The 26,549-nt window shown below is 34.8% G+C and overlaps 1 protein-coding gene across 3 annotated transcripts in view; it reads left to right on the forward strand.

Annotated features, from left to right (window-relative positions):
* The window catches only part of LRBA (LPS responsive beige-like anchor protein), a 727,005-nt gene that overhangs the window by 567,945 nt on the left and 132,511 nt on the right, over nt 1–26,549 (forward strand). For all 3 annotated transcript variants that reach the window (XM_067736701.1, XM_067736700.1, XM_067736702.1), the window contains exon 47: nt 12,465–12,617. In XM_067736701.1, the coding sequence (XP_067592802.1) occupies nt 12,465–12,617 (153 nt within the window). The remainder of the gene's footprint in view (nt 1–12,464; nt 12,618–26,549) is intronic.

Consider the following 26,549-nt stretch of genomic DNA (forward strand, 5'->3'; position numbering starts at 1 on the left):
AAAGCTGTTGCGAGTAAAAGCTGAAGTCCTTACAATGCAAGACCCTACAGCAACTACCCCTCCCCTCCATAATCCTGTTACATCTTGAACTCTTTGTACCATTTGCCCTCTTGTCGACTCTGTTCTAGCCAAACAGGACCTCCTTGGTATTCCTCACAAACTCCAGGTATCTTCCCACCTCAGGGCCTTTGCTTTTACTTTTCTTTTCATCTGAAAAATTCCTCCAGATATCCTTATGGATTCATTCCTTCAGCCATTTTAAGTCTTTTTTTTTTTTTTTTCATTTTTTTTCTTTTTTTTTTTTTCCATTTTAAGTCTTTACTCAAATGTCACCTTCTTAGGGAACCCTCTTGCACTGTTGGTGGGAATGTAAATTGATACAGCCACTGTGGAGAGCAGTATGGAGATTTCTTAAAAAACTAAAAATAGAATTACCATTTGACCCAGCAATCCCACTACTGGGCATATACCCAGAGAAAACCATAATTCAAAAAGACACACGCACCCCAGTGTTCATTGCAGCACTATTTACAATAGCCAGGACATGGAAGCAACCTAAGTGTCCATCGACAGACAAGTGGATAAAGATGTGGTACATATATACAATGGAATATTACTCAGCCATAAGGAGGAACGAAATAGTGCCATTTGCAGAGTCATGGATAGACCTAGAGACTGTCATACAGAGTGAAGTAAGTCAGAAAGAGGAAAACAAATATAGTATAATATCGATTATATGTAGAATCTAAAAAAAAATGGTACAGATGAACTTTCTTGCAAAGCAGAAATAGAGACACAGATGTAGAGAACAAACATATGGCTGGATACCAAGGGGGAAGGAGGGTGGGATGAATTGGGAGATTGGGATTGACATGTATACACTGATGTGTATAAAATTGATAACTAATAAGATCCTGCTGTATAAAAAAAGAAATAAAATAAAATTCAAAAAAAAAGTCACCTTCTTAGTAAGGCCTTCTCTGTCCTCTTTCTTTAAAAGTACATGCCTCATCCCATGCACTTTAACTGACTTCTCAATTTCAGTTTTCTTCATATCACTCACCATCCAACATACATGTCTCTATTTATTTATTATTTATGTCTTATCCCACTGGAACATTAGCTCCATGACAGCATGAATTTGGACTGTTTTGCTCATTGGTTTATTCCTAGAGCTTAAAACAGTACCTGGAACACAGTAGCCACTAAAACATTTATTAAATTAATGCTTTGATTAAATATAGAAGAGTATTCTGAGCAAAGAAAATGACATGAACAAAATTCAGAGAAAAGGCTTAGCACATTGGGGAATGCTTATTGGTCTGCTTGTTCGTCTTATGTGCTTGGTGTGTAGGAAACATAGAGAAGGAAAAATACTGAAAGGCAGTTGTGGTCTAATATGAAGACCCTCAGTAATATTCTAAAGATATTTTTCAGTTCGCAGTCCGTGCAATCTCTGGCACAGCTACTCAGCTCTACCACCGTAGCCCAAGAGTAGCCATAGACCATACCATATGTAAACAGATAAGTGTGACTGTTCCCGTAAAATTTCATTTACAAAAACAGGTGGCAGCGTTTTGGCCCCTGGGCTGTATTTTACCATCCCCTGCTATAGGCAATGAGGATCCATTTAAGATTTTGTACTAATTGGCTCTATTATTTTAAAAAAAAAAAAAAGGCGCTTTGGCAGCGGTATGGAAAGTACTGGGAATGGGGAAGAGAGATGAGAGCTGGAGGTAGGGAGAAATTTTAGGAGTCTATGACAGTTAAAAGTAAAGACTCTAGGAGCCTCAACTAGTCAAAGAGCTAAGGGAATGACTCAAGAGGTGGGTTAAAAGTAATTCTCCAGGATTTGGCTCTTGGTTGACTGTAAAGGGATAGGAAGGCATAAAGATGATTCTTTAGATTGGGTGCCTAGATAAATGATGATGCTGTGAATTATAATGAAGCTGGTATGTAGACCAAATGTGTGAATTCAGTTTTTGACACATTGATATATTTTCAGAATAACCAGGATATTATCACCTACTAGTTGAAAATTCAAACCTAAGCTTCAGAATAGTGGCATAGGCATGTAGGGTAAGAAGGAATATTAGGCGATACTTATCTTGAACTCCTCAAAACAGTTGTCTAGTCTCTTGATCTCCACTTTTTCAGCTCCCATCATCTCCCAAGCCCACTCGAATCAAGCTTTCTTTTCCACCATGTTATCGAAATCAGTCTTGTCAGAGTCATTGATGAACAATTTCCATGTTGTCAAATGCAAATTTTCAGTTCTCATGGTACTTGATCTGTCAGCATTATTGACACAATTAATTTATCCATTTTCCTTGTAACATTTTCTTCAGTTGGTGAAGGAGCCATCTTCTGGCTATCTCTTTGCCTTTTTTTCAGTCTCCTTTACTGGATTATCTTGTTTTCATACCCTAAATTACTGGAGTACCTTTCGGCTTCATCTTTAGATTTCTTCTAGTGTCAACACTTGCTCCCTAGGTGATCACACCTTACCTCGTGGCTCTCCCCTGAATTCTAGAGCTATACAGGTAGCTCCCTTTGAGCTAGATGTACGTTTACAGGCATTTTAAACTGAACATGTCCAATATCAAACTCTGTCTTTCCCTCTTACCCTCCTCTCTACCCTAAGGAAAAAGTCCTGCTCAGTACTTGCATTTGCCATCTCAGTGAAAGACAGCACTGTTTATCCAGTTTGCTCAGACCTTTAGAAAACTTGGAATCTTTGATTCCTCCCTATCACATACACTTCACTGCTCATCTTATTAACCTTCAGAATATGTCTAGAATCTGACCAGTTATCACACGTCCATCACGAGGGCCCTGGCGCAATTTATATTGTAAATCAGATCATATCCGTGTGCTCACATCCATCCAGTGCCTACTCATCTAGCTTAGAGCAAAATTCAGGTTCTTAATGTAGCCACTGAGGCCCTGTGTTACCCGGTTGCCTCTTCGATGACACATCTCTTTTACTCTCCTGCAGCCTCACTTGCCTTTGTTGTGGTTCCTTTTCAAAAATGCCAAGCCCAGGAGTTCCCTGGCATTTCAGTGGTTAGGAGGCTGCGCTTTCATTGCCGTTGGCCCAAGTTCGATCCCTGGTTGGGGAACTAAGTTCCCGCAAGCCGCACGGCATGGCCAAAAAATAAATGCCAAGCCCACTCCTGTTTTGGTGGCTTTGTGTATTACGTTGTCTCTGCCTGAACCACTTTCCCCTAGATAATGCTTCGTTCATTCCATTTTTTTCATTCAGGTCTTTGCTCAAATGTCACCTCCTCAGAGTGGACTTCCCTGGACACCCTCTCTAAAATAACACTGCCCAACTCCCATCATTCTCTATCCCTTCATCTTTTTTTTTTTTAACATAATACTTGCCAGCATTTGACACAGTACATATATTCATTTGTTTATGTTATGTCTCCATAGCTACAGTTCTGTGAAGGTGGGGGCTTTGTGTGTCGTTCATTTGGTAACCTCAGCATTTAGAACATTTAGTTAGAAATCAATAAATATTGGTTGAAAGAATGAGCAGATATAAAGATATCGAGAAAAGAGGCATCAGTGAAAAAGCGTGGGAAAAACAGAGAGGTAATCTGAGGAGAAAAAGGAGAGTGTATGGCCATTTATGCCAGAAGGGCACAGCAAAATCCAATGGGAAGGTGCTCCAATGGGGCTACTAACATCTTGTATTTTAGGAAGGGGGCTTATCTCTCCACAAGACAACTGGTGGCTGCATGTCATCTGCTGACTAAGAGTTGTTAATGCTCTAATTTTCTACACTTTTACAATTAAGGCACATTGAGTTTTTACTGTTATAGCTTTACAAAAGAAGTCCATGTGGACATCCTGTCACTGATTATATCTTGGATATTCAATTTAAAACTCTGGGCTTCCCTGGTGGCGCAGTGGTTGAGAGTCCGCCTGCCAATGCAGGGGACACGGGTTCATGCCCCGTCCGGGAAGATCCCACATGCCGCAGAGCGGCTGGGCCTGTGAGCCATGGCCGCTGAGCCTGCGCGTCTGGAGCCTGTGCTCCGCAACGGGAGAGGCCACAACAGCGAGAGGCCCGCGTACCGCAAAAATAAAATAAAATAAAATAAAATCTATCTTATAATTTATTGTGTATCATTAGTGATGAATGTAAAATTTTATTGTTATGAAATCAGAAGGGTCAGTACAGTATATTCCATACTTAAAATTAAGTAAATAGAGTGCAATTAAATCCTAAGAATTTACTAAATAATATTTGAAAAATAAATGACTATCAGTAATATTACAAGAATTAGTTTTAGCTTTAAAAATTAACCCTTAAAGGTATTAAGTGTATACCTGTTTGTTAGAAGTAATAATACAAAATAGAGATGATCAGAGAATAGTTCTATTTGTGTCTTGTGAGATTTGTTAAACATGAGACCTTTGACTTGCCCTCCACTACCTCAGAAATCCCAGGGGCTGTGATCTGAAGATAAGTTAGGTTTCTTTTTTCCTCTTTCAGCATGTCTTCTACCATAATACATTCCACAGATGCTGATAGCATCGCTTTAGAGCCATTTATAAGAAAATGTTTAGCTACAGTTAGTAGAACATAATTGCTGGACATTTATTTCTTGATGTATTTGTTAAGAGAAAAAGCTTAAATTAGGATGATTTGATAGTTTTATTTTCTTCATTTATTCTTCCTATTTTCAAACAAACTTTTAAATAATTCAGAATTTTTTAAATGCTAAAAGAAAGTAAAATTGAAATCTTACCCTTTTCTATCCATCCTTTGCACATTTCTGGCATATGTACTTCCCTCCCTCCCTCCCTTCCTTCCTTCCTCTTTACCTCCCTCCCTCCTTCTCTTTATCTCTCTTCATTCTCCCTCTGTCTTTCTCCCCCTCTTTTTTCTTTCTTCTCTCTCTTCCTCTCCCTCTCTCTCTCTCTTTCTTCTCTCTCTCTCTTTCTTTTTTGGTCAGTCCCTCTTCCACCCCCCGCCACACACACACAACCACATTAGAGTCAGCTCAAGCTGTCTTGCCGCTCTCTTAACAATGTAGAACACTCATACTCTAACTGAACTGTATATGTGTTCATCCTTGTTTTTATACATAACTTACAGATTTGTTAATTTAACCCTTTTTAACACTTTTCTTCTTCATGCATCCATAGGTTAAATGATGTACCCATGTACTATATTTTTTTTAGCTTTGAACTTTGTACTCTTTATGTCTACAATGAACCATTTCTTTTTCGTGTGTTCTTCGAGAAAAATTACTTGAAAAACTGAATATTTTTCTTCTTATGCTACTTACATAGTGGGCAGAAAAAAACGTTTTTTTAAAGCACTTAGAAAATGTTCCTATCTTCCTGAATTATAAAAATGTACACAGGTCAGCTGTAATTTGTTTTTTGACCTGGTGATCTTATATTTTTGTTCAGTGTAAAAATGTAGACTGTTCATTAATATATTTATAAATACTGATATTAACTGTTCTCCTCCATACTCATGTATTATACAAACTGTTCCAGAAAAGATTTAAGGTGGGCATTTTATTTATGTCTTCTCTTCTGGCAGTCACAGCTTACCCATTATTTGTATTATTAATGTCCATTATCTCTCCCCAAATTACAATTTCCTTGAAGATAGGAGTCTGAAACAGCAAAAGGTTCAGCAAAGATGTCCAGTCCAAATTTAGAAGTGAAAAACATGTGTTGAAAGCAGGAGAGAACTATAAAGTATTGAGATTATTCATCATAAAGTGAGGCATGTTGAACAGTACTGTCATTGCTAATAAAAAATAAAGAAACTTGTTTTGAATGTGATAGCTATTTAGTAGGAACTATTAAGTCTCAAATATTTTGGTGGTCATATTTACTTTTACAAGTAAATTCTATTAAATTCCCTTAGGATTATGTTAAAAGCTTTTAAGAATGGCCACTATCAGTGAATTACCTGTTGACTTTAAGAATCGGGCAAGTTGAGTCTCTAATTTGGGATTGTTATCAGGGGCCACATTAATGATAATAATAATAGTAGTAGTAGTAGTGGTAGTAGTAACATCTTTTGTGCATGTAGAATTCTGTATTATCTCATTAGCCACACAACAACCCTGTGTTTTAGAAGAGGCGACTGAGGTAAGTAAGGGTTAGAAAAATTAAATTAAAAGCACGTGACCAGTAAGTTGAATAGATAAGACGCAAATCCAGTTATTCTCTTAACTGTATTAGATTGAGATAGATTATCTATTTGTTCGTTTGTAATCCATGATTTTTCTTTATTTTGAATTTGAAATGCAAGTTTAATATCTAAAACCATACAGTATTTATTTGATCTGTCTGGAAGCATTATAGATTATTTTTTCTTCTCCAATTTAAAAATTGCTGTTAACATTTCTTTTACTAAAGGAAGAAAATAGCATTTTATCTACTCGATAAGGAGAAACTAAATATCAATTTGAATACTTTCAGATATGCAGTCCATTTAAAATGACTTATAGGTTCAATTCAATTCTAATAACTTTCTAAAAGATTTTCTCATTTGTGGGCTAACAAAATAAATACTTGCAAGTTAATATGTATTAGAACATATACTTTTTAAAAATATATATTCATCAACTCTTTTCTTGTTCATTAAGAAAGTTTACTTTGGATTTTTTCCTTCATAAAATATACAGTTTTTCCAATGTAAAAAGCTAAAATTCTGCTTTCACATCTTTTTTTTTTACCATCGGTATCCCCAAAGCAGTATACATTAAATTAGTTACCTTGCTATCATGCTTATGTTTGACTTGTCAGGATTTCATATTTTAGTAAAAATAAAATAAAAATTTAACTTGAGCTCTGAAGTAGCATCTTGGTTTTTATTTCAGGTTTTATTATCTTGTTTCTTTGGATTAATAGACTAGTATTTGGCATGATTACCCAGGTATTATTGAAGTGATGGTTTTAGTTCAATGGATAGAATTGGTGACTATTAGAAGGTGAATCATACAGCCTTGCTGCAGAGGCCATTCATATCAATGGGGATCATACCTTAGAAAAGAAAACTAAAGCATATGTGTGGTCACAACCAATCCTTGTCATTATGCCATGAAAGCCTTGGGATTTGTGATCAAAGCAATGGGCTTATCCTGAACTGTGGTATAACCTCTGGTTGAACCTTTCAAATTTTTATTTTAGGAGATGATACACTACATTTTGACCATGTTACTTACCTCTAAGACCTGATGGCCTAATTAAGTGATAGTGATTAAAATTATTGTCAGCAAGTCAGAAGAAAATGTGAATTGTAAATATCTCTGTCCTCTGTCAGTGTTGTTTATTTATCATTTTCCCCTGATGTTTTAAAGAATTGCTGAACATGTGTTTTTTATCCAGAGCTGAATGTTCTGTTCTGATGAATATAAAACATACTTCACTTTGTAAATGTACATTAGAAGTATTAGAAAGACATAATCTTTGACTCTATCACTAAATTTCATCTGCCAAAGGAGGTAATTCTGAACTATAATATTTGGTGTTATATCAAGGCATAGTTCTTAGAAAGATGCTTTTAGGATTAAGACGGAATTCTGCTTATAACTTGAGTGTCACTATCATCCATAGTAAAATTCAGGCAGTATATATACTTATTTATCTTTTTGTTTACATGTTGGTGTACCTCAGTTGCGTTCAGTATGTTTATTTTATGTTAAGAGGGTATTCAACTCCCATCAACTGATTTACTTATGCAGATTTCCTTCCAATGAGATTGTCATATGGTTTAAGTATATATACTCCTTTACTTAATTGTCTTTATTTGATGATGTCCTTTATACTATATTAGATTCTTTGTAATCTTTCTTTTCAGTGCTAATTTATTGGAAACATTTGTCCTATTTTAAATTATCTCCTACTCCATGTATATAGTCCTCTCTAAACCAACTAAATAGTTCTTCATTGATCACTGGAAACACATGATATATGCAAGTTTCCATCTCTGTACCTCTTCTTAAGATATTCCCCTTGTCAGGACTGTTCTTGTGTTTCTCCTCTGCTAATATTTATCTTTGACTTTAAGTACCATTCTTCAATCATTCATTCAACAGATTTTTACTGAATATCTAACATGTTTCACTCACTATGTCTAGGCTTTGGAGGTGTAGCAGTGAACAAGATACTTAACGTCCTTTATCTCCTGGAGCCGTCAATTTAGAGGAAGCAATACAGTTTGATGAGTGTTATATTAGGGAAGTACAATGTATTATGTTCTTCTCCCTAAAGCTTTCTCTGACCACCCCAACTTTTAGACATCCTTTTCTCTTTTGAAATTCTAGAGTACTATTTGTGCCTACAACCAATTTCCTCCTAAAAAATGTATCCTTTCACTGTTAGATCTGTGATCTGATCTGTAGAGGAGAAGTAGCACTCACGTCTCCATATCCCAGATCCTAACACAGTTCTTTGCAGAGTAAAAATGAAATAAATGCTTTTTGTGATTATGATGTGTTATATCACTCTTCATACCTACCTAAAGCTTATATCAAATAATCAGTTAAATAGTGGGAAATTTAAAAAGTTTTGTACTGCTCATACTGAATTCTCTCTACCATTTTGTCTCCTAGAAATAATTGTCAGTGAATATATTGGTAACTTTTTATCCCTGAAATACAGTTGACTCTTGAACAACATGGTTTTGAACTGCACAGGTCCACTTATGTGTGGATTTTTTAAAATAGTAAATACTATAGTAGTACCCTGTCCAATGTTGGTTGAATCCATGGATTTGGAAACACCCATGTGGGATACAGAGGAACTGCAGATAAGGAGTGCCAACTATAAATAACACTCAGATTGACTGAGTAGAGAGTAGGAACCCTAACCCCAGTGTTGTTCACATGTCAACTGTATGTATAAATTCATAACCAGCAACTCAAGTATATAAGAAATGTCCTAATTTGAATTCAAATCTTCTTTATATTATGCTAATAGGAAGTTCTTTCACAGTTATTAGATGGGTAGGGCAGAGACCTCCTTTTCCCAGGGCTTGAATGAGATCCAGGCTTATGTGATATCTAGAAAATTGGCTCTCACATCTTCAGTTCATCTTGTTCACTAGTAATATCTTCATTGTCTAGGACACATGGTCTTTTAGAAGCTGGCAGCTCTGCTGATTATCTAAGCTTGAGTTAAGAAATATTTGCTGATACCAAAAGCCCTGGTGCCAAGGGACTGTCTTCTGTAAGTGCACCATCATGAAGCCATTGTGTACAGGTGGGCAAATTGTTCTCTATGTAAGGGTGCTTGACTGAAGGAAAGGAGAAGCAGAAATCCAACCTGTACTGCACTTACCAAACTGAGTTCTCTTGGGGCTGAATTAGCCCAGAAGGATTGTTTTTTTCTAATTTATACAGAGGCACTATATGGACAAGTAGGGACCTTGATTACCACTTACCATCCCCTAGGTTCCAGCCTAACCTCTTCATCCCCTCCCCTTGCCCTCAGGCTAAAGAAAGCTGACTACAGATTTTGAGAAACTTGGTTCCCTAATCTTGAGGAAAAACTCTTCTTTGGTTTCTGTCTTTTTAAAAATATTAACCTTTGACACTCCTTCTCCTAGACATTTTACATAATCTCCTGTTTGCTTAGACTTTCAGAAAGGACAGAAAAAGAGGATGTCTTCAGGAGGTCTCTGCTCTGGACCTTGCAAATGTTCTGGAAATGCCTGACAACTCTCTTGAAATTGGAGAAGTGTATGGGGTGGGAGGTTGGGAGGTAAAAAATAAAGAAGGAAGATGTAAAATTCCTATCTCGATAAATTTCAAGTGAAGTATTAAGCTTAATTTTTAATTAATAAAGTTTAAAATCTTAATTTTGAAATATTTTTATAATGTCCACTCTATAAAATTATAGGGTATCTATCTTTAATAGGAAATTGCAAGTAAAATCTATGGTAATTATGGAAACTGATAAATTATTACCTCCCTCCCAGCATTACAGAAATTATGCAGCTGAATGTTTAACATAGTCCAGTAAGATTTAAAATTGCTTTCTTCATATCTTTTATTACAAATTTCTTGTTTATTTTATGTGTAATTTTGCTCCATTTAATTTTGAGTTAAATTAACTGAATTTATATTTAGAGTAAGCTGTCAACATTAAAATAAAATAAATTCATAATAAATTTATGTGTTTAAATAAAGTAGGCCACAAACAAAATATATTTCTGTTAATTGAATGTATTTATTAATAAATTTATTTATTTATTTATGGCTGTGTTGGGTCTTCATCTGCTATCTAGGCATGGTCTCAAGAAAGAGTATATTTTTTGCATATTTTTACTGTGCAATATGTATCTCTAATTTATAATGCAGATGACTGATCTCCCAAAACTTGGGAGAAACCTAACATCTAAAATTCAGCCATTATATTTGTTTTGATTCCTAGGAGAATTATATAGAAGCATAATGAGTATAACAGGCAAAAGAAGGACAATATCCTCTAATTGTGAGAGCATTAGGGTGTGGGTACGGGTGGGCAGGTATTATTGAAATTTAAAGAATAAGTAAGTAATTAAACCAAAATGCTGCTTTTGATTTTGAATACACAAGGAAGGCATGGTCCTCCATTACTATTGTAGAACAAGACTTGGCAAGAGTAACATTCCTCTTTACTAGCACAAGCAATATGGAGTGAAAATAAGACATTTTGGGAAATTTTCTCAAAGTTGGAATTTATTGAATACATATTTCAGCAAATTGATAGTTATAAAGACATATTTATATATGGGTAAATAATAATTATAGCATATTTAAAAAATTCTTCCTATATGTGTAGTATATATACATATACACATATATAAATAAAGTATTTTTTTCAGGAGAACCAGTTGTTTTCTTATCATAGAAGAATGAAAAGGTTTTGTTTACTTTTTAAAAAAATTGCTTAGAATATATGTTAAAAACATATTTTAAATGTGTAGCACTGTATATATTATGTAATGGAACCCATGCTTTTTTGATGATTGAGGACACAGGCTTTAGAGTTAAACAAATCTTGATCTAAGTTCCAAATTTATCATAAATCAGCTACATAACCTTGGGCATATTACTTAACTTCTTTGAGCCTTAGTTAATGTTTTAAATGGAGATGATACCTTACCTTGTAAAGTTGTTGTGAAGATTAAGTGTGATAAGTTGTTGTGAAGATTAAATGTGATGTTTATTAAGAGTTTATTTTAGTACTTGACTCATGTCATGCAGTAAGTTATTTAGCTAAAACAAATTGAATATAGCTTTTTGTTGCATAAAATATGTCTTTTGTCAATTAGACTTATATGCATCATTGTGGAGAAGAGATTCTTAAAATTGTTGTATGAACATTGCATCATTTCATTTATGGTTAAACTTAACAGGATCTTCCTTTTAAAAAAATTAATTTTGTTCAGTTTAAATGTTTTGCAAGTCAGTGATCAGGTGGTTGTCAGGCATTTGGAGGACAAGCTCATTTCTACCCTGCTTAGTTAATTATTGTGATTGTAAACAAAGGATGTACGATTCAAAGTCAAGGAACATTTCACATGGATGATGGAGGTGATAATAGCTTAATTCCTGCTGAATTTTTTTTCTTTGCTCTAGTGAGTTCATACTGACCTTGTCCAAAATCTGATGACCTCCCTATTTCACTCAACCATTTGGAAAGCCGGGCCTGCCATAGCTGGCCCTGAGGGGGTATCTGAAAGACCACTGAGTCACTGACCCATGTCAAGACTGGATTTCAAGTCTGATCTATAGGACCTCTGAAATAGTTATACATGGGGCTTATTGTACACAAAAACCTAACTGGCTGCATTTTTCTGCTTATTAAGTATCCTGTTAAAGCGTATTTTAAATGTCCTTATTAAAGTCAAGTTTATATTACTTAGTTTCTCGTGCAGGTCATTTTCTAGGCTGATTATAACTTTTGATCTTTTATAAGAGTTAGTACCCTAAAACTAAATTTGAATGTTTTGAAATGTGAGCAAAACATACTGTTACACTGTGGCTAAATGCAATGAATATCTTCCTGGTTGGTGATGGACCAAAGCATTTTAATGCTTATAAAGATTTTGTTTTTTTTTTCTGGCAAAAAATTCCATATACCTCAAAAAAATCTAGTTTAAGCTGTTGTTGATATTACAGAATGTTAAACTCTGTTTACGTCTTGTCAAACCTCAAATATTACTCAAATGTTGGTATATAAGAGTTTTGAATTTGTAAGATTTGTCCTAAAGGAAAGCATGTGACCACCCAGTAAGGTGTTATTTAAATTTGGTTGGATGGGATCTGTCTACCTTAATAGAACTTTGTGATAGGGCTATGATATGAAAAGAGTAAAAACTTTCCTGTGTTTATTTTGTTCTTCTGCACAATAGTAAATGATCAGCCCTTTTATGAATACCTAGTCAGTATTCTACAATTTATAATATGACATTGTCTTTTATTTTTATATAGGAGTTGATCCCTGAATTTTATTATCTCCCTGAGATGTTTGTCAACTTCAATAATTATAATCTTGGAGTGATGGATGATGGGACAGTAGTGTCTGATGTTGAACTTCCTCCTTGGGCCAAAACCTCAGAAGAATTTGTTCGCATAAACAGATTGGTAAGATAGTAATCATCTACTCTGTCTGTCATGAGCCTTTTCTCAAAGTATCTTTCATGTGTTGGTATAATCATTAACCCTTGCTCTTCTGGGCAAAACTGTAGTTGATAGGGATAACTAAAAGCGACATAATAGTTCATGAATCTCCATATATACTTTATAAAATCTTATTGACATGAAAGGTATAATGTGTCTTTTATTCTTTTATGCAGAATTTAGGTTACTTTTATATGAACATGATGATTCAAGATTATAAGTGAATTTCTTATTGAATTCTATACTTTTTCAAATATGAGTTTCTTGTACTAGGAGAAGAACATAATTCTGTGTTCAGGTTGGAAGGCCATTGTACATTTTGATAATAGAAACAAGATTTTCAAATTATATGCTGTATCTGTCTTTTGAAGGAAATCTTCATCTGATATTTAGAATATGAAAAGTTAAAAAGTGAAAAGTGCAATAATCATTGTGCTTACAACCAACTCTTCATAATCCTCTCCTGTGGACTCTTTAATGTCCTCTGTTGTATGGGTTCTGGATTATTTTATGAAAAAATATATGACTTTTCCTTTTTGCCTTTAACTTCCATAAATGCCTAGAATCAGGGAGCTTTATTCTCAGTTTTTTAAAGTAGTTTCTTTATCATACTTCATACTTCATATTAAAAATGAAACCTAGGGCTTCCCTGGTGGCGCAGTGGTTAAGAATCCACCTGCCAATGCAGGGAACACAGTTTCGATCCCTGGCCTGGGAAGATCCCACAGGCTGCAGAGCAACTAAGCCATGCACCACAACTACTTAGCCTGCGCTCTAGGGTACACGAGCCACAACTACTGAGCCCGAGTGCCACAACTACTGAGCCCAAGTGCCACAACTACTGAAGCCCGTGCACCTAGAGCCCGTGCTCCACAACAAGAGAAGCCACGACAATGAGAAGCCCTCGCACCACAACGAAGAGTAGCCCCCACTCGCCGCAACTAGAGAAAAGCCCGCGCACAGCAACAAAGACCCAACAGCCAAAAAATTAAAAAATGAAACAAATAAATAAATAAATTTATTTAATAAATAAGTAAAATAAAAAAGAAACGTAAATTGCATTGTGTTTTTAATTTTACTAAAACAAGGAAAATTATTTCATTTTAGTTTTCTTGGTATGCTTACCTTTTCTACCAACAATTTTATATATATATATATATATATATATATATATACACATATATATACACATATACTTTTTTTTTTTTGCGGTACACGGGCCTCTCACTGTTATGGCCTCTCCCATTGCGGAGCACAGGCTCCGGACACGCAGGCTCAGCGGCCATGGCTCACGGGCCCAGCCGCTCTGCGGCATGTGGGATCCTCCCAGACCGGGGCACGAACCTGTGTCCCCTGCATCAGCAGGCGGACTCTCAACCACTGCGCCACCAGGGAAGCCCAACAATTATATTTTAATCCTGTACAGTATTCTAGATCCTAATTGTAATCCCATTATTACTGAAAATTCATGTTTTACATACACTGGAAGCAGTGCAGGGGGAGTGGAAAGAGCGTAGGCTTTGAAGTTAGACCAGTTTTCCTAATCGTGGGTAACTCACATTGCTGGTTATGGGACCTTAGGCAATTTAACCTTTCTGAGCCTTGATTTCCTCATTGTAATTTGAAAATTATATGTGTAAAATTGTAATTATGTATGTAAAATACCTAGAATTTTCTCTGGCTTACAGGAGGTCTTCAGGCAATAGCACCTAACATTATTCTATCACAGTCTTAAGGTACATGTTGTATTTTGGTTTACTGCTTGTATTTTTCAAGATTTTTAAGTTAACTGTAATTAAAATGAGAGCCCAAGACAAAGCTTAGCTCTGAAAGATGTTAAAGGAGATGTCAAACTTTTAAATGTGACGGTTGTCTATGGTCGTGTTTTTTTTTTTTTTTTTTTCTCTCCAGGGGTACGTAGATGTCAATAGAAGGTCTAGTCATTCTGCAGTTTTGGGGGGTTTTTTTTGGTTTTTGCTTTCAATAATTTTCTATGCTTTTAAAACACATTTATTGAGGTATAATTTGCATACCATAAAATCCATCTTTTTAAAAGTGCTCAATTCAATGAGTTTTAATAAATGTATACAGTTATGTAACCATCAGCACAATCAGCTTACCTCACTGCAAAAAGTTTCCTTGTATCTGTTTGCTCCCAGTCATAGTCTCAGGCAACCACTGATTCTGTCTCTTTAGTTTTGCTTTTTCTAGAAATTTTATATATATGGAATCCTGCCGTATGTAGTCTTTTTGTACCTGACTCTTTCACTTAGCATGATGTTCTTGAGATTCCTCCATATTGTGCATATATCAGTAATTTCTTTGTGTTGCTGCATAGTATTCCATCATATAGATATAACACCTTTTGTTTATTTACCAGTTTATGGACATTTTGCTTTTTTCCAGTTTTAGGCTCTTAAGAATATCTGCATATGTCTTAGGGTGGATATCTGTTTTCATTTCTATTGGATAGATTCCTAGGAGTTTAATTGCTGAGTCATATGATAAGAATATATTTACCATTTTGCATTCCCACCAACAGTATGTGAAATTTCAATTTGCCATATCCTTGCAAAGACTTGGTATTGTCAATCTTCTTTATTTTTTTATTTATTTTTTGTTGTTGTTGGGGGTAGGGGTTTATTAATTAATTTATTTATTTTTGCTGTGTCGGGTGTTCATTTCTTTGCGAGGGCTTTCTCTAGTTGTGGCAAGCGGGGGCCACTCTTCATCGCGGTGCGCCGGCCTCTCACTATCCCGGCCTCTCTTGTTGCGGAGCACAGGCTCCAGATGCGCAGGCTCAGTAGTTGTGGCTCACGGGCCTAGTTGCTCCGCGGCATGTGGAATCCTCCCATACCAGGGCTCGAACCCGTGTCCCCTGCATTAGCAGGCAGATTCTCAACCACTGCGCCACCAGGGAAGCCCAGTCAATCTTCTTTATTTTAGCTCTTCCAGTGATTCATTGTGATTTTAATTTGTATTTCCCTAATGACTAATGATGTTGACCATCTTTTCACAGGCTTATTTCCTACTCTTAGTATGTTCTTTGGTGAGCTATTTATTCAGATCTTTTGCCTGTTTTTTAATTGGGTTGTATGTCTTTTTATTATTTATTTGTAAGACATCTTTATATATCCTCCATAAAAATCCTTTATCCAACATATGTTTTGCAGATATTTTTCTCCTAGTTTGTGGCTTGTCTTTTCCTTTTTAATGGTTCCTTCTGAATCACCATTTTTTTTTTTTTGAGAATTATGTTTTATTCAGTGGACTTTCTAAGTACTTCAAGCCCAGGTAGTTGGAGCATCAAAAGATTACTGTTAATTAAGGAAAACCAGGTATCTCAAATTAATGAATTTAGTGCGTCTCTATGTATGGGAAGATGCAAGAATCTGGGCTCTTTGAAGTCATTCCTTTGATATACACCTTAGCTGTCTGGGGCCAGTGTCCTGTTCTTTCCCTCCTGAGTCCCAGGGGTTGCACCGTTGCGGGTGGCTGCAGTGCCTGAGGGCTTACTGTGGGGTGACAGTGTATGGCAGGCTGAATCACCATTGTGAATAAACGTTTTTGCTATTAGGTAGATATAAAATAATATTTATATAATATTTGAAAGTTGTAAATAATCATCCCCATTCTTGAGGAATATATTTTTTAAAAAATTAAAACCATGTTCTGATCATTTTATTATTGAAGCATTTTTTCTCAGTTTATACTTTTAAGTCTTAAGGGAACCAACTCTATTAATCATTACCATATTTAGTATTGTTAAAAATACAAAGAAATTTGTTAATGTGTTTGCTTTAAAAGAGGTCTAAGAGGCAGAAACATTTGAGTAAGTTATATTTAAAGCTCTTCAACAATATTTTGACAATTAAGAAAATGTAACTGTATAAAGTAAGCCATTCTTCTGATAGTACCCCCATCCCTACTCTCAGTACCCTCTCCTCAGAAGAGCCAGATCTATTTGGAACAAGTCTCACAAGGACACCAAGGAAAAGAAGGTGGCAGCTTACCAAATTGTTTTCCAATAAGATTTTGGTTTTGCCTGCTCATGCTCTAAACTTCTGTATGACTATCAAATGTTAAACAGTAGTATTTTATAATACTAACTGCACATTTAATGTAACTTATTATTGAGCTATTAAACATTTGTCCCAGTGATTCCTCTTTCTCTGAGTTTTACAAATGTCTTCATAGTTTAGCTTCTGAATAAGCTTATATTCTTAACAGAACTCATAAAAATTTACTGCAAGTTAAATGCAAACATTTTACAGTCAAATATTTACATCTCTGATAATTTTAACTCATAATTAGAAAAATACTTGATTTTACTTACATGTGCCTTTAGGAAAGAATTTAATAACTCATTCATTCATTCAAAAATATTTATTATACACCTGTGATGAACAAAGCTTTCCTATGGTGCAGTTCATATTGATTCGTTTTAAATTTTCCTGTTAACTTTCTGTAAGTGACTAAATTATTAGTATGGTATTTTATGTATGTTAGCCTGTTATCACATAAGGGTTTTATCGCCCTCCTCTTTTTGGTTTTCCTCTTCAAGTCCACAGATTTTATGCAATGATTGTAGCTCATGAAATGCATACTACTTTGATCTGTGACCTTTTTGTGGTGCTAATCGGGTTCCTGATATCATTATACCTTGCTCATTAATCATATTTCCTGCAGCCCGTCAGGCAGCCAGACAGCACAAGTCCCTGTTTTCAGCCCTCTGTTGGCAGGTTTCTGCTTTTCCAGATTATTACAGACGATACTTTGGCTTCTCATAGCCAGAGCCACATCAAGCTGTGTGTTACAATTAAAGTCAGATGGTCCTCAGGTTGAACAGGGATATAGTGTTGCAGCTGTCTCTCTTCCTGGAACAAACCAGCACCAAGAACAGATGATCTATAGGACAGTGAATAATAACAGATTGTACAGTACTCCATTGGTAGCGGGGGATCATAGATTTAATTAACTGACATACTCATTTTAAGATACCCAGCATGCCTTTTTTAAGTATTTGGTTGCCCAAGTATTATTTCAAGGGAATAGAATATTTTTAGGAGCATGATTTTGATGGTGGACAGTAACGCTACATTTTCTTTGTGTTAGAGGCCTGTAACTGCTACCTTATCTATAACTATTTTACTCCTTGAGCTTTCTGTAGGTAGTGAAGATGTAAATAAGGATTTATGAGTTGGCCTTAAGTGTCGAATTTATACACAGAAGATAATATCCTGTGTATTTTAGAAAGAAAACCTTCATAGGTCTGATTATTCTTTCAGGTATATAAATTAAATTTTCTTTGTTCTGAAGAGTTGGAATCAGGGTAAAACCAAAGCAGTCTTAAATACATCCAAGAGATTGGTCTGTTTTATTTAATACTTCCTAGACCAGAAGAAAAATTATTCCAAATACTGCTTCAGAAATATAAATGAGAAACAGGTTCTCATACTTCCAAATAATATGAAAATGTGTGAATTCAGACTGCTTATCATTATCTCATGATATAAGGTCGATGTTATGGACCTATATTATACTGCCTCTTACAACCTTTGAGTTTTAAGTTGAATAAGAGACAAAGAAAGTCATACTCTCAGCAGTAATATTTTTTGTAAAAGTTTATAAAAGTTGGTGAGGTGGAGCATTTTGTTTTTTCCACAGGATGTGTAATTTATTCAAGTTATAATAATAATGAAAGTAATTTGTTCATCTAACAGGTACTTACTGAGTTGCCTATCTATGTACGAGCACTGTTAGACTCAGTGAACCAGGCAGACAATACCTCTACTCTTTGGAGGTTACTTCCTTTTTGATAACTTAGGCTGTTGAAATAGAAAGCTTCTCAGGGCTGAGAGGTGGCATGAATTTAGTAAAGGAAGGCTCCTATTAGTGAATTGTCCTGAGGTTACCAGTTAGAGTCACCTTTGCTTTTGTGTATCTTCTGTAGCTTCTCTCTTTCCTACTGTTTCATAAAGGTGGCATGGGTTGTCACTTGCTTGAGAAGATAAAGAAAAATTAAATGAGTATGTTATCTTCTTTCCAGATAATATATGGACAGATTAAAAGTGATTTTTTATATTGTTGTCTACGAGAAAAATAAAAATTTCAAATTTTATTTCACCATCAACCTAGTGTTTTCCTATCTATTGGTAAAATTTAAATCTCTTCAGCGTAAATCTTCATAGATCTTATATATGTGCATGAACTAGGTCAGTCTTTTCTTTTTCCTTTGAATGGAAAATTTACAATTCTTAAGTGATGAGACTAAGACTCTCTTTTCCCTGATGAAAAAGTGCTATATATGTACATATAGCAAGACCTGCAGCTTGAGATGGCTGAATTTGTAGTGATATAGCAATTAGATTATTGTAATAGCATATTATATTCTAAATTACAGTGTTTAGAAACACTGTAAGGTTGAAAGGTTTGGTTGAGGTTTGAAAGGGGTTGCACTTTTTTGACCTGTATTCATATCCTTGTTTCCATTTTCTGAAGAAATGGGATTCAAAACCCTGTTTCTTAAGAGAGCTGACTAAGCAACTTTTTTTTTTTTGGGGGGGGGAATACAAATGCCAGAAGCTAACATGCTTTTTTCATACTGTTCCTTTTCCAATTGCCTTTTCATTTTACACATTGATAATGATATGGCCAAGAATGTAAATAGTCATGGTGGTATAGTTGGTGATAATTATTCTCAACTATGGGCGTATCCTTCCCTCCACTTCCCCACTCCCTGCAGTGGCTGGATCTAAAGCCCTGGGGAATGGGGGCAGATATGTATGAAACATTTTAAAAAGCTAAAATTAATATTGTTTGGTTTGCTTTTAGTTCTGTATATCATTTACCATGAAAATTCTAGTTCTGAATGGCCACCTAAATAAGTGGGAATAAAAAGATGTACTGTGTTGATAGATTATTAATTCTCCCCAAATTTGTTTATAAATGCAATATGAAAACCAATCCAGGTCCCAGTAGGTTTGTTTCGTTTTGTTGGAATATAAAAAACTGATTGCAAAGGGTAAAGGGCCAATTATAACCACAACCCTTTCTGAGAACAAGAACAGATTTCAGAGGGACTTGCTTTACTATATATCATGAATTATTTTAAAGCTGTAGTAATTAGGGAAATTAGGAGAAAGAGACTAATCAAAGAGAACAGAGAACCCAGAAACAGACCAGGACATATAAAGAAACTTCATCTATCATAAAGTTGGTATTACAGATCTGTGGGGAAAGGAAGGACTTCTCAATTTAGATGCTGAGATAAATAGTAATTGTGTTGGTTTCCTAGGGCTGCCATAACAAAGTACCACAAACTGGGTGGCTTAAACAACAGGAATATATTGTCTCACAGTCCTGGGAGGCTAGAAGTCTGAAATCAAAGTTCAGCAGGGTTGGTTTCTTCTGAGGGTTGTTGGGGGAAGAATTGGTTCCAGGCCTCTTGCTGACTTGTATTTAGCTATGCTCTCCTTACGTCTGTTCACATCATCCTCCCTCTATGTGTGTGTATATCTGTGTCAAAATTTTCCCTTTTTATAAGGACATCAGTTATATTGGATTAGGGACCCACTCTACTCCAGTATGATCTCATCTTAACATAAGTAATTACGTATGTAATGGCCCTATTTCCAAATAAGGTCACATTCTGAGTTACTGGGAAGTTAAGGATTTCAACCTATGAATTTGGGGGAATACCATTCAACTCATAACAGATATTAATATTAATATGGAAAAAAGTTAAGTTGTAACCTTATACTATCAACAAAAATTAAAATATATTAAAGCTTTAAAAATAAAGTAAAAAGTGAATGAATGAATAAAAAAACAAACAAAAGGCAAAATTATAAACTTTTAGAAGATAATACAGGAGGAATTCTTTGTGATCTTGGAATAGGGAAAAGTTTTCCAAACAAAAAGTGAAATATGATATATTAGATTAATTGACTTTTGGTTGTTAAACCAACCTTGCATTCCATGAGTGTATCACCCTTGGATGATATAAATTCTTTTGATCTGTACTGTATTTTTTGTTAATATTTTGTTGAGAAATTATTATATTTTAGGACTTTTGCATCTGTATTCATGAGGAATATTGGGTTGTAGTTTTCTTGTGATATCTTTGTATGATTTTAATATCAGGATTTATATTGGTCTCATAGAATGAGATAGAGCAAAGTGTTACCTCTTCCTCTATTTTCTGAAAGACCTTGTGAGGGATTGCTATTATTCCTTCTTTAAATGTCTAACTGGATTCACCACTGAAGCTGTCAGGACATTTTATGTGTGTGTGTGGGGGGGGAAGATATTAAATTACTAAAACAATTTTTTACTTGTTATAGGTTTATTCAGATTCTCGATTTTTTTCTTGAATCAGTTTCAGTAGTTTGTGTCTTTCTAGGCATTTGGCCATTTGATCTAAGTTGTCTAATTTATTTGTGTGAAGTTGTTCATTGTATGCTTTATAATCATTTTAATGCCTCTAAGGTGGGTAGTGGTATTACCTCATTCACCCCTGATTTTTGGTAGTTTGTATCATTTTTTTCCCTTGGTCAGTCTTGCTAACAGTTTGTCAGTTTTGTTGATCTTTTCAAAGAACTGACTTTTCACTTCATTGTTTTTTCTCTGTTGTGTTTCTATTTTTTTTCCTTTCATTGGATTTTCACTCTAATATTCATTGTTTCTTTCCTTCTGCTTGCTTTGGATTTGGTTTGCTCTTTTACTGGATTCTTAATTTGGGAAACTAGTTTGTTATTTTTTTTAATTGAAATATGGTTGATTTATAATGTTGTGTTAATTTCTGCTGTACAGCAAAGTGTTTCAGTTATACATATATATGCATTCTTTTTTTAATATTCTTTTCCATTATGGTTCATCATAAGATACTGAATATAGTTCTCTGTGCTATACAGTAAGGAAACAAGTTTTTTTAATTTGAGTTCTTCCTTCTTTTCTTTCTTTCTTTCTTTCTTTTTTTTTTAATATTTATTTATTTGACTGCACCAGGTCTTAGTTGCAGCATGCAGGATCTTTTTAATTGCAGCATGCGGGCCATATTAGTTGTGGCATGCGGCATGCAGGCTCTTTTACTTGTAGCATGTGGGATCTAGTTCGCTGACCAGAGATTGAACCCTGGCCCCCTGCATTGGGAGTGTGGAGCCTTAACCATGGGACCACCAGGGAAGTCCCTCTTCCTTCTTTTCTAATATTGGCTTTTACACCTATAAATTTCCCTTTATGTACTATTTTTGCTACATCCCATAAGTTTTGATATTTTGTTTGCTTAATTTCATTTCTCACAACATTTTCTAATTTCTCTTGTGATTTTTGACTCATGGGTTTTTCAGAACTATACTGCTTAGTTTCTAGATATTTGTGAATTTTCCAAATTTCCTTCTGTTTTTTATTTTTAATTTAATCTCACGTTGATTGGAGAATATACTTTGTATGATTTCTGTTGTTTTAAGTGTACTGAGACTTGCTTTATGACCTAGTATGTGGTCTGTGTTAGAGAATTCTTCATTTGCTTTTGAGAAGAATGGGTATTCTTATGTTGTTGAGTATTCTATAGGTGTCAGTTGATCAAGTTTTTATGTTTAAGTCTTCTATATCTTTGCTGATTTTGCCTATGTCTGTAAACTTTTGCTAGTTAGATGTTGAAGTTCCCAAATATTTTCTGTTCTGTTTTGGCTTCCTGTGTTTTTGAATCCTGCTGTTAAGTGCATATATTAATATCCAATGGCTGCTATAACGAATTACCAAAAACTTGGGGGCTTAAAACAATCGCAGTTTATTCTCTCATGGTTCTAGAGGCCGGAGGTCCAAAATCAGTGTTATACTCCCTTTAGATGATCTCTGCCTCTGTCCTCACATTGCCTTCTCCTCTTCTGTCTATAGTGAAATCTCTTTCCACCTTCTTCTTAAAAGTATACATGTGATTACATGCAGGGCCCTCCCTCATAATCCAGAATGATGCTTCAATCTCAAAATCCTGAATTTAATCACATTGCAAAGACCCTTTTTCCATATATAACATTTCCAGATTCTAGTGATAGGAACTGATATCTTTTTTTCAAGGTGGGGGTATTTTTCAGCACTATTTTCCTGAACTTCTTTTTCATCATAAATTGTCCCTCTTTGTTTCTAGTACTTTTTTAGTTTGATTTGCTTAATATTAGTATAGCCAATCCAGCTCTCTGTTGTTACTATTTGCATGGTACATAGATTTCCATTCTTATACTTTCAAGCTATTTTGTCTTTGAATATAAAGTCTATCTTTTGTAGATACCATATAGTTGGATGATGTTATTTATCCAGTCTGATAGTCTCTGCTATTTAATGCTATTGTTGATATGTTTGGATTCATGTCTGCCATTTTGCTGATTATGTTCTTTAGTCTTGGGTCTTATTGTTTCTCTTTTCTTACTTTAAATTTTTCTTTTATATTAAATAGATATTTCTAGTCTACCATATTATTTCATTAATTTTTTTTTTTTTTACTATTTATTTCTTTTAGTTATTTTCTTAGTCAGTCATTACTCTAGGGACAAAATGCATCTTAATTTATCACAATCTACTTCAGATTAATATTAGCTTAATTCCAGTAAAATATAGTGACTGTTCCAACTTAGTTTCATCCCCTTACCCATATTTTGTGCTCCTTTCATGTACAGTACATCTATATATGTTATAAACCCACTGTACAGTATTATAACTATAGTTTTATGCAATCTTATGTCTTCTAAAGAAGTTAAGAAAGGAGAAAAATGCCTATTAATTTTGTTTACTACTCTACCTTGATAGAAACGTTCTGAAATGAATAGAAGAGTGCCTGAAATACTCAGCATCATGCAGGAATGAGATAATTCTCATAAAGAAAAACTTCCATACAATTGAAGTTTTTACTTTCAAATTCCAATGTTTTTCATCATTTTCCTTGAAAATAAATCTTTTTGTGAAATAGATTACACATTTCCCTGCCTCTTAGAGAATAGCCTTTTCTGGTGTACTCATTGTTAAATATTCAGATATTTTTCGTGATATCCTAAAAAGTTGAGATACATAGAGCTTTTTGTTCTTTAGCTAAAATGACCCACATTTTTCTGCCTTTTTTTAGCTTTCCTGTTAGCATTTTAGAGTTCTTACTTGTGCCAGCTGTCATTTTTCTGTCAGGGTTTCCAATCTTCTTTTGACCTATTATGTTATTTTATGCATATGTGGCAAGGTAAAAGCTTGAGGGATGCCCTGGTGACCCCCACTATTAAATTTAAACAAAACTATATTGTAAAGCTCATAACCTTATCCTTACCACTACCACCTCAGAAAACAAAATAAAACGAAACCCTGCAAACAGCTCTTCTCAAAACTCTCATTTTCCTTTAAACTTTTCATTAAAATCCCCTACATACCACCCTATGGCCTTTCTACAACCCATTCTCAGTCTGGTTTCATACACATGTGACTCACTGGTCATTATTCTCCTTACCCAGTGGACCTTCTATGCCTTTTTGCATATAGAGTCCTGGTTTCAGGTGTAAACTGTATCTTTTACAGAGGTGTATCTTAAAAGTTTGGTGTATGGAAAACATAATCTGCATCAGAATCTCCTGAGGTACAGTTAATAAATAAGGCACAATTATTTATTCATTCATCACATACTTCTTGAGTACCTACTTTGTACTGATACTATCCTAGTGGCTTAGTGTTGGTTAAGGGAAGAGAAGATGTAAACCCCCATCCTAACCTCAAAGCAGTGGGGAAAAGATGGACTTTATAATAAATGGTATGGGTTAGCTGTATGAAAAAAGATAACCTTAGTTTTATTTGTCGTACCAAAAACCAAGGACTAGATGTCTAAATGTGAAAAGGTAAAACAAATGCTAGAGGAAAACTTTAGTGAATTTCTATATAACTTGAGGGTGGGAAAAACTTTCCCAACTTTGACTGAAAACCCAAAGGTAACAAAAGAACTGATCACTTTTGATTACATAAACACAGATAATTTTCACATAGCAAAATGCATCAGAAGCAAAGTCAAAAGACAAATGACAAACTGAATAAAAATATTTGAGAATTAAAACTTAGACAAATGCTAGAGAACCTCACTTATAGAGAACTCCTAAAAATTATAGAAAAATAAACCCAACAATATAATAGAAAAATGAGCAACAATTCACAGGAAAACAAATGTTAGTTCCCCTTAAACACATGGAAAAAAATATTCAACCTCACTCATAATAGGAGAAATATAAATTGTACTGAAATTCCATCTTCATCTTTCAGATTGGCAGTATTCCAAAAATTCACCAAGATGCTCTGTTGTTGAGGCTGTGGGAAAAGAGGCATTCTCCTACATTGCTGATGGGAATGCAAAATGACACACTCCCAATGAAGGGAAGTTTGCCAATCTCTAGCAAGGTTACCTATTTATCCCTTGACCCAGCTTACAGGTGTCTTTTCCAAAGTTACACTGGCCAAAGTAAGAAATGTCATATTCACTAGTGGAATCTATTTTCTTTAATAGTTTTGACTTTGAAATTATTAAATGTTTTATATAACTTAAAAAATAAGATCAAAAAGAGGAAAAATCCAATGAAATTGAAAAGACTTTGGAATAAATGACCCTAATAGGATAAGTAAAATACCCCTACTAGGATATGTATTATGGACAAAAGAGCCAGAAAATATCTTAAACCTTTTTTATTAGCCTTATACTTAGGTAATATTGGTGTATTTCTTTTGAAACTATTATGGGTATATTGTAAATCAAGCAAATGAGTAACTGTGTTCATGTCATCAAGACCAAGATTTTTAATTTAAGAGGAAGAGATTCAAATGTAAAATCAGTAAAAATCAGAAAATTTTAGGAGCGGCCTGACAAAGGCAGCCAGACTTAGTTTTTTTCATGTGCCAACTGTTGATAAATATTTCAGTTACTAACTTGCACTAAACAGATGTGCAAGTGGTAACATATAAAGCAAAATTATTTGTCATGAGGAATTTAACCATCAAAGAAACCAGCAGATTTCTTTTTTCTGGCCAGCAGTTTCTCTCTCAGCCAAAACTGTATGGGAATCCAAATACAAGCAAAAATCACTGTATGGTAATATTGATTTAGCATAAAAGACAGTGGGATGATCATAATTAACTGAACAATACTTGTTCAGTGCTTACATTCTTCTAGGTTCTGGGGATACAGAGGTAACCAAAACAGACAAGGCCCCCTGCCCTCATGGAATGACATGTAAATTCCAAAGGAAATCTCAATGGCCATGTTAGCCTGCTGCCTCTGTCTCCAACACAGAGATAGAGTGCCTGCCACAAAAATCATAATATTCATATTTATGTGGTTGAACAACCTCTCTTCTAGGTTTATTTAGGACACACTGCCAAATTCTTACTTTCTGTGCTTCCCTTCTATAATCTGTGTTGACCATCCCCCTTCTTTAAACAGAGCACCGCTGATTAAATATGTTAATCACGTCATACTTCTATAAAAATTCACCCCAATCACCATGGTTGGAATTTGGATATTCTTCCCAAGTTATTACCTGGGATATTATTTTGCAGATGGCTGATCTGATTTATTTCAGAGCAATTTTTCATAATTTAATTTCTTTCTTTAAGTTCTTAAAGTGCCTTGATGCACTGACTTCAGGGGGGGAAAAAAAAAAGGAAACCTTATGATAATGTACTGCTTGCCCAGAGCAGTTTATGTTCTCTAGAGGTTAGTTGTAACGAGAAGGGGAAGGGTGGAAGGAGAGAGACTTTTTATAATAGAAAAAAAAGAAGGCGGTTTAGAAAGTATATTATTTACCTTTTCGTTTTTAATGTTTGTTTAAATTATCACAGTAGTGTGCTGTCTGGTACAGCTGGAAGTTATTTCTGCCAGGG

Source organism: Pseudorca crassidens, chromosome 4 (assembly GCF_039906515.1).
Source record: "Pseudorca crassidens isolate mPseCra1 chromosome 4, mPseCra1.hap1, whole genome shotgun sequence".
Taxonomy (NCBI): Eukaryota; Metazoa; Chordata; class Mammalia; order Artiodactyla; family Delphinidae; genus Pseudorca; species Pseudorca crassidens.